The 12,658-nt window shown below is 37.8% G+C and overlaps 1 protein-coding gene across 4 annotated transcripts in view; it reads left to right on the forward strand.

Moving 5' to 3' along the window:
* CC2D2A (coiled-coil and C2 domain containing 2A) overlaps positions 1 to 12,658 on the forward strand; it is a 141,905-nt gene that overhangs the window by 18,747 nt on the left and 110,500 nt on the right. For 3 of the 4 annotated variants that reach the window (XM_059721590.1, XM_014607614.3, XM_019479844.2), the window contains 5 exons: positions 7,316 to 7,404; positions 7,887 to 7,988; positions 9,598 to 9,699; positions 10,651 to 10,836; positions 11,837 to 11,990. In XM_059721590.1, coding sequence (XP_059577573.1) covers positions 7,316 to 7,404; positions 7,887 to 7,988; positions 9,598 to 9,699; positions 10,651 to 10,836; positions 11,837 to 11,990 — 633 coding nt within the window. Of the gene's footprint in view, positions 1 to 1,377; positions 1,428 to 7,315; positions 7,405 to 7,886; positions 7,989 to 9,597; positions 9,700 to 10,650; positions 10,837 to 11,836; positions 11,991 to 12,658 lie in introns of all 4 variants that reach the window. The other variant, XM_019479841.2, reaches the window with a different exon arrangement.

Consider the following 12,658-nt stretch of genomic DNA (forward strand, 5'->3'; position numbering starts at 1 on the left):
CATCAATCTTACTTAATTACATAGTCCTCCCAAATGCTCTGGCCTTTTCAGTTTTACATCCTTTTTAAAAAAAAAAATGCAATCCTTTTTATATAAATCTTAAATCTCCCTTTACTCAGGCTTTGGCAAGTAATATTTTTTTCCAAAAGAGAGAAGAGCAGAGCAATGTTTGGCTCAAAGAACTGACTAGTAATGCAGTGGTATAATTGGAGATAGCTAAGAAACTTGTTTACTCAAAATGTCAGTGTTCACAGCTGTTCAAAGAAAAGTCTGAGATCTCGAAAAAGCTTCAACTAAAAAAAAACTGCTGCCCTTTTTGTCTGACAGTCATTTTCCAGCATAAGGACTAGCTTGTTGGGCATGGGATGTAAGAGGTAATAGTTACTTATAAAGGTGCAGAATAGAATCTTGTTTAAGTGAGGGGTGAAACTGGACCAGGAAGAGGATTGCTGAAAAACATCAAGTAAACTCTGGAATTGCAACAAGAGTAAGGCCCTGGACAGACATTAACATTTGAAGCCCTTCAGGTGGCAAGTGGAAAGATGTACTTGCCTTCAAAGATAACCCAGGATGAAAGAGCAGCTATTTGGAAGTACTTTGTTTCATTGCTCTGCTCTTCCCAGTCCCATACTGTTCCACAAGAGATGTGTAGCCATCATTGGCAATCTCCGGAGGTGGAGAGGCACATAGGGAAGCATTCTGTTCAGCCCTGAGGCTGCAGAGCATGATTTTTTTTTTTTTGCATGCTTCTCTGGCTGGAACCAAGAGACTGGTGGCCAAGTGTACAGGAGAACAATTATAGGCTGTACTGTGCTCTCCCCATGGATCTTCGTTATATAAACATAATGCATCTTCTATTATAAAATTTCACAGACCTTTTATAGCAAGTTTTTTTGAAGCGTGAACTCGTACAGAATGAGACTTGTGTATTCTCAGACATATCACGGAATGAAAATATTACCTATACTTAGGGACCTGCAGAATTCAGGACTGCTGCCCCCCCAATTTTACGGGCAGAATGCATTGCCCAGCACCCATTTCATAGGTAGAGTGCAGCAGGCCCCCACACCTCTCGCCAAAGGGCCCTACTTTTTGCTACTGATTGGCTGTGAGGGCTACCTGTTGTGGCCCCACTCCTCACTGCTGATTGGTGGAGAGGGGCAGGGCCACATGACATGCAGCCCTCACAGCCATTCAGCAGTGAGTGTCAGGGGCGGCAGCCGTCTTGCTGGCAGCCCTTCGAGCAGGCCCCCTTGCCTTCCCTTCCTTGCCCTGGTTCACTGCCACAGCACCCTGAATATTGCTGCCTCCCTCTGGAAAGCCACCATTTGATTTTTAGTAAGGTTTTGTTTTTTCTTCCCTCCATCTATTTTGCAGGCTTTACAGGCATTGCCAGATTTTGCAAAATACGTGAAATCGCAATTTTGGTAAGTCCCTATCTATGCTGTCCAACCTATCCTATGGCTAGTTATGTTTTAATCTAGTTATACACAAAAATCTTGAGTGTATCATGACAATAGACCTACATGTCAAGCTTTAATATTCTTTCAGTCTGTATGTATGCAGAGTTGGGCCATGGACACTAGCTCCTTCGGCTTTGTGATATAGACAGTCAAACCCTACCACCAATTGCACTGTGGAAATCTACTGAAGAATTATTAATACATTTCTTGCAGTAGTCCCAAACAAGACCACGTTGTGTGTATATACGCAGTATAAATAGTGTTTGCTGCAAAGAACCTACAGTTGAAGTTGTGATGTGTAAAGTGGTAGGAAATAAATGCTATACAATATATGGACCAGGAAGCATAATACATTTTGATAAAAAAAAATTGTGTATTTATTCAATTTGAAAGTAGTCATATCAGAAGAGATGCCAAAACCTTTAGGGAACAAGGATTTATAGTAGAAAGCCCCTTTTCATCCAACAGTTCAGTTATCTGAACCAGTGTATCTCAGCCTTTCAGGCTTGGAGACTTCTTATTCAAAGTAAAATAAAATAATTACCATGCCTGTAATTGCTATAAAATTAAAAATAAGTAATATATTATGGGTAATGATACTTTTATAAAATCTCTGCATTTCAAGATGGTGAATGCAGGGAATACTCGACCTTCCAAATAAACGGAGAGTGAGTCTTTCTTTGTGTTAAGACTGAAAGTTTTCGATGTCTTGTGGCGCTCCTAATTGTCTTTTACTATTTGGGCTTGTGACCAGTTGCTTGAGAAATACTATTTCAAAAATCTTTCATTTATACTTACAGGTGAATTTGGTATTCTCTCTTTAGAGGGTTTTATTTTTGGGTTTTTTGGCTATTTGTACACTGCAATATATTTTGAATAGGGATCTTAATGCTATAATTATCACTTGGGACACTTTTTTTGCTCCTTGGGATCTGACCCAGTAAATATACTGTAATCAGCTAACAGAACAAGTATACAAGACTTTCTGTAAAACTGGGAAGAATGTAGACAGACTTAATTTTTAACATGGAGACATTTTGTGGGACTAAGTTTAAAAACTTGGTTCCATTGAAATCAATGGGGAAAAAAAATCCTTCTGACTTCAGTCAGGACAGGCTTGCATCTTGCATGTTCCAGCAGCTGTCTTTTAGTGAACACCCTTTCTCTCTCATCAGAATAGGGCATTACTTCCTTTGATCAGTGCTTCTCAACCTTTTTAGATTCAAGGAATTTCAGCCTTTCTAGATTCTGGGTCCCCATTGGAAAATGCCAGCTCTTGACTTTCACTCTTTTTGACTATGAAAAAATAATAGAGCAGATTTTCTGTTGCGGAGAACAACAAAAACCATAATAGGCCAGAAGTGCGTTTGACACTCTGGACTCCTATTTGAAATCTCTGGGTGCGTCCAGACAAGCGCAGCCGTGCGGTATGTAGTGCCGCAAACACGTCCATGGCGTCATATACCGCGCAGTCAGTAGTTCAGTGTTTTTCCGCGCTGCAAGAGAGTGCTGCCTATGCTCTCAATGCTCCACGTTTTTTCCCCACAGGTTTTTTTGACCCCTGGACCCCCAGCCTCCCTTACCTCATCCAGTATAACTAGCTGTATGCCAAAGTGCGCGTGGCATAGGCATTCCCCAGGGATATGTAGCAGTGGTACAAGGTGCACCTAGCACTATGGTTGAGAATCACTGCTATAAATGGTGCCTGTGTTAAAGATGAGCTTTCCTGGAACTGCAAATTTTGATTTTTTTTTTTTCTTTTTTTGCCACAGGATGTACCGTCTACTACAAAAATATTTATCACTATTAGAGACAATAATGGGCGGATCTAGAATTTTGAAAAAGGGGGTACCGGTGGTGTAGTGCATCATCACATATAAAAAAACAGCACACATTTTTTTCCAGTTAAAAATTAACTGGAGGCTTTACTAATATTCTAGAGACTTAGGGGTTCATTATTCAATTTAAGATTGAAGCAAAAAGAAATATAACTTCATTGGAAAGAGTTAAAAACCATTTGTGGGGCTGTGAAATAGAAACGTCATTACCAGGAGTAGCTAGCAGACAGCAGGATTGCAGAACAAAGTATAGGTTGATTGGTGGAACATTGAGACCATTAAAAAAGGAGAGGGTAACACCGGTAGAATGAAGAGATCAGGTAGATAATAAATCATGAAGTCAAGTGACTCCTTTGGCACTGTCTTCGCTAGAAATGCTGCTGCCTCTCAGGCAATTGGTTTTAAACTTTGGGTGGAGCAGGAATCAAAGTGGGGTGCAAGTACACCAGTGCATGTCCCCTGCATCTGCCCATGGAAACAATTTTACAAGTATTGAACCACTTGAAATTCTTGTCTTGTAGTTGCCTGATGACTGATTTCCTAAGCTGTTGTTTTTCATAAAATTTGCAAAGGAAACCTTGCTTTGTGCCTGTTTTGCTAATTTCATATTTATGTGGTGTTTCTTATTTTTCAAAAAAAAAGTTCAAAGAAAATCCCTCACTAAAGTTTTTTCTAACTTTCAGTCTCACAAGCTGAATTTGCAATCTAAAAGTCAAACTGTTGTTTCCTTATCAGTGGCTCATGCGTCATCAGCACTTACAGAGGTTCTTATTGCCCAGTTTTGTCCTCACTTTCAGCTCTAAAACTCTGACTTTGATGGGACTGCACAGCTCAAATTGGAAGTTCATTAACAATTCTGTTGGTCATATTTGAGTCAGAATAGACTCTTTATCTTACTGTCATCATTATGTTGGAATTTAGTGCTAAAATGATTTAAGATTGTGTGATAGAGATCAGTTAAAGCAAATGGATATGGCTAAATACAAAAAGTGGACGTGTACAAATGGTTGTGTTTCCAATCTTTGCTGTTCTAACCATGCTTCAACTTTAACTCTGTAAGAGGCAAGAATCTTGTGGATGACTTTTATTGGACCATGTGTATGGTTTGTATAGACAAAGATATCACCCAGAAGAATTCTTGCCCCTTGCATACTTCCTGGACATCATGGTTAGGGACAGAAGTTACACTGAAGTGATCAGAAACTGGTTTAAACGTTTAACAGAACAGAAGTTCAGTGCACATAAACCAGTGTGAAAATGGCTGAAACTAGTTTACAATAAACCTGGTTGAATGTAGCATTAGACATAACCGATTTAGGTAAACCAGTTTATGAAACTTCTGTCCCTGACCCCTTCCTATTTCAAGATAAATCCACAGTCCCCCAACATCCCAGGATGTTTTGCAGGCCTGGGCTGGGCTGGGCTGTGCCGTCTGCTCGAGCAGAGCACGGTTGGCCCTGCCCCTCTGTTCTGTAGCTGGAGCACTGAGGGTTGCCTGACAAGGGGGTGATGGTGGGAAACCCAGCTGGGGACGCAGCCCTGTCTGCCTGGCAGGGGCATGGCAGACTTTTCCCTCCTGGAGAGGAGGGGGTAGGGCCATGGGACAGCAGGCTCAAGTGGAGGGGAGAGTGGTGGATTAAACCCCCTGCCTGTCCTCTCCCACTTGCACAGGACCCTCCTACTGGCCACTCAAGTGGTGGGGGGCATCGCCCACCGGCAGCATGGGCAACGCCTTGGGCTTGGGAGGGAGGGGGATTAAACTCCCCTGCCTCCCCTCTCACTGCCCTGGGACCCCAGCTGGGGTCTGCCAGTTTTTCCCCTTCACTGGCTGCTTGAGCGGCAGGGGTTGTGGCCAGCCGGCGACATGGGCAGCGCCTTGGGCTTAGGCGGAGGGCAGGGAGGGTGTTTAATTCCTTTCTCTCCCTTCCACTTGAGCCTGAGGCACTGCCCAGGCCACGTCCCCTGCCACTGGGGAACAAATCTGGAAAGGGCTTCTTCTCCCTTCACCCTCCAGGCACACCCCAGCTAGGTCCTTGCAGGCCACAGTAGGGGTTTAAACCTGTCGGGACCCAGGGCAGCCGGCCAGCAGCTCTCCCTGACTCCCACCCGGGCAGATAAGGGTCCGGGGCCTTAGAAGGCCATCAGGCAGGTACTTGTGACACTTGGAGTGGAATTAATTAGGCGGACGCTTATCGGTTGCAAAGCAAGATTGTTTACTCACGTCAAGGTGGTGTAAGACAGAGGTCAGAAATACTTCGTTAGTTACAGCTTAGAGATTATCGTTCAGTCGTTCTGCAGATATATATATACGGGCTGGCAGTCGGCTTATTGGGCATGCAGGGCGAGGGTACGCCAGGGAGGTCGCGGCGGGAAGACGCTGACAACTGATCAAATTGTCAGATTTACTCCAAGGTGTGGGCAGAGTTGTCTTCGACTTTGCGAAAAATGTAAGCGGGTTTTGTTTGTATGATAGCCAATTGTTTTTCGCCACGTCATAAATCTAATTAGAATCGCCAATTATCTAGCAGTCTTTGCTAGAGTGTTATTTTCACAGGGTTACTCCTTGTTTTCTTTGACCAATTATAATGATTTATATAAAGCAAAGAAGGCAAAAGTTTTTATCTCTGTTAGTGGCGCAGCAATAAATTTCTTTTCGACATGCGCAGAAAAAAGCGGTTACTATCATTATTGTTAACCCTTAGTTAACCTAGTGCAGAAAAAACTGTTTTAAATGGTTATTACTTGTTTGTGACATGGGCACTACTTAATTTGGTTGTGACAAAACCCCTCCCCAATCATACTCGGTGGCCTGGCAGGGCCTGGCCACCCCCCCCGTTCAGCTTCCCTCCAGACAACACCACCCCAACACTACCGGAATTAATTCTGAATATTCAAAGTCCTAGATCTGTCGATATGTCATGGCTTAATCATAAGTGAAGCTAATGGGAGTGCAAATGAACTTTAAGTTAATCATATATCTCCACAAGCATCCTATTTTGTGGAGATATCAAAGATCTACCCTGTGGAGTCATGCTATCCGACCTGTGGGGCTTCTAAAGATGAGTGCAGTTGGGGCTTGCTGCTGGATTCTAGGGTACAGAGCACCTTTTGGAGATGCATTTGATTGTGGCAGGATCAATGAAGTCTTCATTAGTCTTGATGTCTCCCTGTGCTGACACAGGAGCTCAGACCCTGACTAGAGCTACTGCTGGAGGTGGGTCCTGATCCAGCTTTCAGGGAGCCTCAGTCAGATGAGTTTGACCCCTGGGATTCTTTACTATTCTGTAACACAAGGCAATGACAGGACATAACAGGATTGAAGCTTTGAAGAAGCCAGAAGATGGTATACAAGAATACTAAAATCAGGGATCAGCAAATATATTAATCTTGGTTTGTTTAATTTAATTACTTGTAATATATTTATTCATCTTATTTTGAAAAGGTTGAAGATGATTACCTAGATTATTTCTAGGGTTATGGTAAAAGAAAAATCAAGGTTTTAATTCATTACAGTGTTATTACATTATTAAAATATAATAGATTAAACATTATTGTATTTGAATAATATAACAGACTTGAGTAAAGACCAACACTTCTCTCTGACTTCAGTGTTTATTTTGGGAGTTTTCGGTATGTTATTTAATCACCATCAATTACTTACAAACCTATATAACGTTTCCATCAGTGGAAATGAGAGCACATCGGATTCATTCCTTTAATGGAAAGAAATATGAAGTACTTTGGATAGGTCAGATCTCATTAATTTAAATTTTGGTAGGTAGATCCAGCTGGACTGAAGACTTTCAATTGCTAGTCGAAAACATGGAAATCAAAACTCGTTTCATTAAGTTAAAGCACATGTATATCTTTTCATATTTTCTCATGTAGGGGCCTTTCAGTTAGAAATTGGAATTTTCCAATTCTGTAAAAAGCTATTAAAATAATTATACACTTCTTGATTCTTTCACAAAGAACTGCAATTGTAAACTTGTTATCATGACTTTCCTGTTTCAGGCTTGCCTCCTGTTCCTTCTTCATCAAGAACAAGCTTTGCTGAATTTTCCATTAGGGAACGAATGAGAGAGAAATTAAAAGCTGCAAGGGTAAGCATTTATAAAACATTTTATTCCATCTACCATATTTTACTTACTTAATGCTTCACAAAAGTGAATTACAGATGCTTTTTGTACTCTAAGGATGTTTATTTTTATATCTATAGGTTTTACCCCCCATATCTAATTCTGTATTATTTTCTTAAAGTTAATTTGATTCTTATTTGAAATTTAGAAATGACAGTTGTTTGGAAAAATCTTATTATTTGTATTATAAGCCAAATTTTACCATGTTTATGCAGAGTTTTAAAATGTTAAGGTCCTTTTTGCAATTAATGTTTTTTTCTGAATTAAAGTTAATATGTAATAAAGGGTATCAAAATGTTGCTCTGTTTAATCATTTAAGCTGATTCTATAGTTAAGAGTCTGTCACAATATTCACATGTATTAAGACTTTGAAGCTGCTGGGATTGATTGTAATATTTACTTTTATATGACATAACCAAACCTTTTTTTGGGGGGGGGGTTCTCAGTCTAAAGCAGAAAGTGCTTTGTTGCAAGAAGTCCCCAGTCTCCCACCACGACGTATAAAAAGCCTCAGAGAGAGGGAATCAGAAACCGTATTGCACGAAGAGGTGAGAAACGGGGTGTGAGTATATGTTCTATAGTGTCATATTGCAAAAAACAAAGATAAAACGTAACTATTAAATATTCAACATCTGTTACATTTGATCAGCATCATAACTTATCTTTCAAAAGGGCAGAGCTGTCACTTTTTAAAGAGTCTGGTAGTTAACAGTAGCTTTCCCAGTCAGTGCTTTCAGTGCCCATAATGTACAATACCAAATATTCTGTTCTTTTAGAAAGGAAGCATCTATTACAATGATTAGGCATTCCAGACGTTGTGTTCCTGTCATTTTAACTTTTTGTTGTTGTTTTTTTTTTTAAATATGGTTGTATTTGGACCAAAGATGCCATTTTATGTATAAATGTTATAGCTTTATATAATTTCTATGAGAGGTTATACAAATAAAGCTAAAGCTTTATGTAAAGGTACAGAGCTATAACAGCTGAACAGCTCTGAATTGCTTTGTAATCGTTGTATTTCATTATCGGCATTTTGTATTAGCTGTAGTTCTTTTTAGTTAGACACAATCTTTTTTTACTAAAGAAAAATATCTAACATAAAAGTTAATGGATATTTCACCAGATCCCTAACATTTTTATACTGTAATTTTCAAGAGTGTAATTATCATGGTTCAAATCAAATTGTAAATTTACTTTAAAATTTCTTTGTTTGGGGGAAAGTGTGTGTATATCTATATATCTATATATTTTTAAAAAACAATGATGAAAACAGGCGTTTTCTAGCTGCCAGGCCAGTATTGTCTTTTTGTATATTTGCATTACTAAATTGTGAAAGTGCTATCCATGCTTATTGATAGTTATCAATTTCTGTATAGGGCTCATTTTGAAATACCTCAAATATGTTTTGCTTCTCCATTTATACTTTCATAAATTGCTGTCACCATAGTAGCTGTAATACAATATCAAAACCACATAATCAGGTGTAACTGTCACATTTAAAAAAAAAAATGTCCTCATGTTTGCCCTAGTTAATTTGGATTGTTCAGTGTGTGACAGCTCTCTACTTTTCTGAAAACTATTTTATGGTTTACAACTATCTAAAAACTACAGGGTTTTTTTTTTTCTTTCAATATTTATAGTGCACATTTTTGTTACATCCAGGGTTTCAGTATTTTTCAGTTTAAACTTCTTTGTTTAGACTTTACTGGAGCCAGGATTTCATTTGAAGTCAGTGGGAATTTTTCCATTGACTTGAATGCAGCCAGTATTTTATCCAGTATTTTTTTTTTCAGTTTTTCTTTTCATGGATGTGCATGACTTGTATTTTGAAGTTTATGATTTGGGGAATTTTAGAAAGCTGAGAGAGATTCCAGTTTTCAGGTTAATATATAAAAACAACATCTTTTATAAAATTATGCTTCTGATATCTTTACAATATATTATTGCATGAATAAAAAAGAATTTCTATTATCCTGGTTAAAAAGAATGTTGAAATCTACACCTGAATTATCTTGTGTAGACAATTCAGCATGGCATTGAAAAGCCAGAGTTTTTACTGTCAGTACACAGTAGTTATCTGTATGCTCAGTTAATCAATGTCTTCGTTTTGTTGGGTGTCTAAATAACTCATGTAACTAAAAAGTTGTTTCTATGCAGTCATATAAAGATGAGCCAAGGGAGATACAAGAAGACAAACCCCAAATACCTTCAAGATTAAAGTTTCATGATTCTGTCAAAAAACTCAAGCAAAAGCCGCATGTAAGGATCATTTTCTTTAACTTGTACTGCCTTTACTCTGCATGCAGCAGCTAGCAAGATTTGGGACCTTAATTTTTAAAATACCCTCCTCGTTATTATGGGCCTTAAGAGTTTCACAATTTAAGATTTTTATTTATAGATACCTATAATTCAAATATAAAGCATAAAATTGAAAAAACAACAAGAATGACTGAAAAAGAAAACTAACAGTCATTGGGACGCAATTGGGCCCATAGCATTTCTTATTGGTTATCAGACAAGTTTCTCTAACATAGGCCATCATTTGACAGTCTCAGTGATTTATAAAACGATAACCTCTGGTTAATGCACTGGTCCAAGGGAAATGCAAATAATTCTGAATTATCCAGTTGTTACCATTCATCATTATGGGTAGGGGATGCTGGCAGGGAATTGGAACAACAGCAAACTGAACTCTAGGTAAATCAACGAGACTTTTCTTTGCATGTAGCAACAAAATGTTATTAATTGTGTTCTCCTCTAAACATCCAAAAGAGTATTTTTCCTGCCTTTGTCCTTTACAGGCAGAATTTATCCAGAAACTGCTATTTATATAAATGTTTTTATTCTCAACATGCAGGGCTATAGCTTTTACAGCCACAACACAACAGACATATTTGAGATTTTCACAAGTATGTTTTTGTTTGAAAAGATGAGCAAACTAAAATTGAACTAATTAATGTTAAAAGCATTCTAATAAATGATTTATTATGTAGTAAATATATTAAAGGTTAAAGAGTTTGGTATATAAACTAGTTAACAGCTGTTTTATTTTAGTCAGTTTTAGTATTTATATGATCTATTTTTTTTAATTAATTAAAATGTTACAGTATATTATTTATAAATGTCCCTGGTAATTTTTGTGTGAGAATATTTTTATTTTTACTAAAACAGTTGTAAGCATCTTAAGTAAATGTTGGCCTTTCACCTTAGGTCCAGAGTGATTTTCCTTCTGCAGAGGAAGCATATAATTTTTTTACATTCAATTTTGATCCTGAACCAGAGAATATAAAGGATGAGACCAAGAGCAAGAAAGAGAGAGAATCCAATCAGGAGGAAGAGGTAGAAGAACAAGTTTCTGAAATAAGCCATCAGGAGGAACAAGATGATGATGAAATGGTATAAATCAAAGAGCATATTTTTAGCCAGGTTGCTGTATGCTAACTAATTTTGTTTATCCATTTTGATAAATTGAATTGTATTCTAATTAAAACCAGTAACTTTAGGACTTTTGGAAGATTTGCATTCAGATTTTGACAGCCTCTCCACGTGGCAACACTATCATGACTCATAGTGCTTTGAAAATGTGTCCTGTTGTTTGTTTTCCTGAATTATACTAATAGCTAATACATTGTATCTGTTACAGATTAAATACAACTATTTGTCAATATAAACCCATTTAAAATTTCAAACCTGTAGCCCAGGTACTAAGTAGAATCTGATTTCATTGCATTAATGCTTTTCCTCCAATAGTAAAATACTTCCTCCTTAACGGTTTTATAAAATAGTTAATGCTCTTGATAGAAAAGCCTAATAAGACTTCATAGACTTAGATGAGAAAAAAAGCATTCCTTTGTAAAGTGAACAAATCAATAGACTTTGTGTAGAAGTTGTCCAAAGTTTAACAAAGAGATCAGAGAAATAATATTAGAGACTATTGTTTCAACACAGTATAAAAACCAGATGAAAAGGTATAAAGTAAAAGTGATCAAAGTTGATAACAGATCGAACAATCTTTTTTCACAAGTTTTTCTGTTCATTCCAAAAGGATTGCTTGAGTAATATATTCCTTAGAATGAGTAAGCTTGGCAGGATCTGGTCCTAATTAACACATTTATTAATACATTAAACATTTTGTTAAAATTAACTGAATTTTATTTTATTTTAACAATAAATAGTGTTCTGGCAGCTTGAGGATAATGAAGTTAACTTGGATCATTCCAGCATATGAAGATAAATAATGTGCTTTACAACTAGAAGATGGCTTAAATAAAACATGCTTTTTTCTGTTGGCATGCAAACTGGTGACATTAATATTCTCCAGCTTAGTGTTTAATACTAAAAAAAGAAGAGCAGGTTCAACTGCCAGCTAATACTTTTTCCTTTATATAAAATATAGGATGAAGAGGATCACCTTGTTAAAGAAGATGAGTTATTCCTAATAGAACAGACAGTCAGTGATTTTTTGGTAGTAAAACCTGCAGGTTATGAAAGCTATTCTGAGCGACTGAAGAAGGAAAGAGACATTCTCTTCATTCCCAGCATGAGAACAGGTATACAAGTCTCCCCCTTCTGTTGTTTATTAGATAGCATAATATTATTATTGTAACTCCAGTTGCAACAGGTAAGTAACCCTTCTTAAACAGGATTCTCAAACAGGATGCCACAGCACCTTGGGGTGTCTTGCGATCCTTTCAAGAGTGCCACGAGATGCCACACAGTGTGAGATGCCACACTGTTAGTTGTGCAAGCAAGGTCAACAAGATAAACCCAGAGATTTCAAATAAGAATCCATACTGTTAAAACCATTCTGATCTGCTGTGGTCTCTCTTAAGTTCTTTGCAACAGAAAAATTATTCTTTTGTTTCTCTGTAATCAAAAAATAAGTTAAACTAAGAAGTTGCATTTCTGAGGGGTGCCGTGACACTAAAAGAGTTGAGAACCACTGCTCTAAAATGAAGTCCCTTTAAGTATTATGAGTAATGAAATATTTTTGTTTAATGTGTATAAAGCATGCTTAGTATTCTTATAAAGCTATGCTGGAGATTTGTCCTGCTCATAGAAATGAGAACTGCTTGTGTGTGTTGTCTATACACTATGTCAACAGATATATATATGAGGGCCTCTGGGGGCCCCTCAGCCAATTGGTGGCAGGAGGCAAAAGTGGCGCCATATTTAAAACCATGTTTTTCACTTCCCTGCTGGTCAGGAGCAAGTGGGG

Source organism: Alligator mississippiensis, chromosome 2, assembly GCF_030867095.1.
Source record: "Alligator mississippiensis isolate rAllMis1 chromosome 2, rAllMis1, whole genome shotgun sequence".
NCBI lineage: Eukaryota > Metazoa > Chordata > Crocodylia > Alligatoridae > Alligator > Alligator mississippiensis.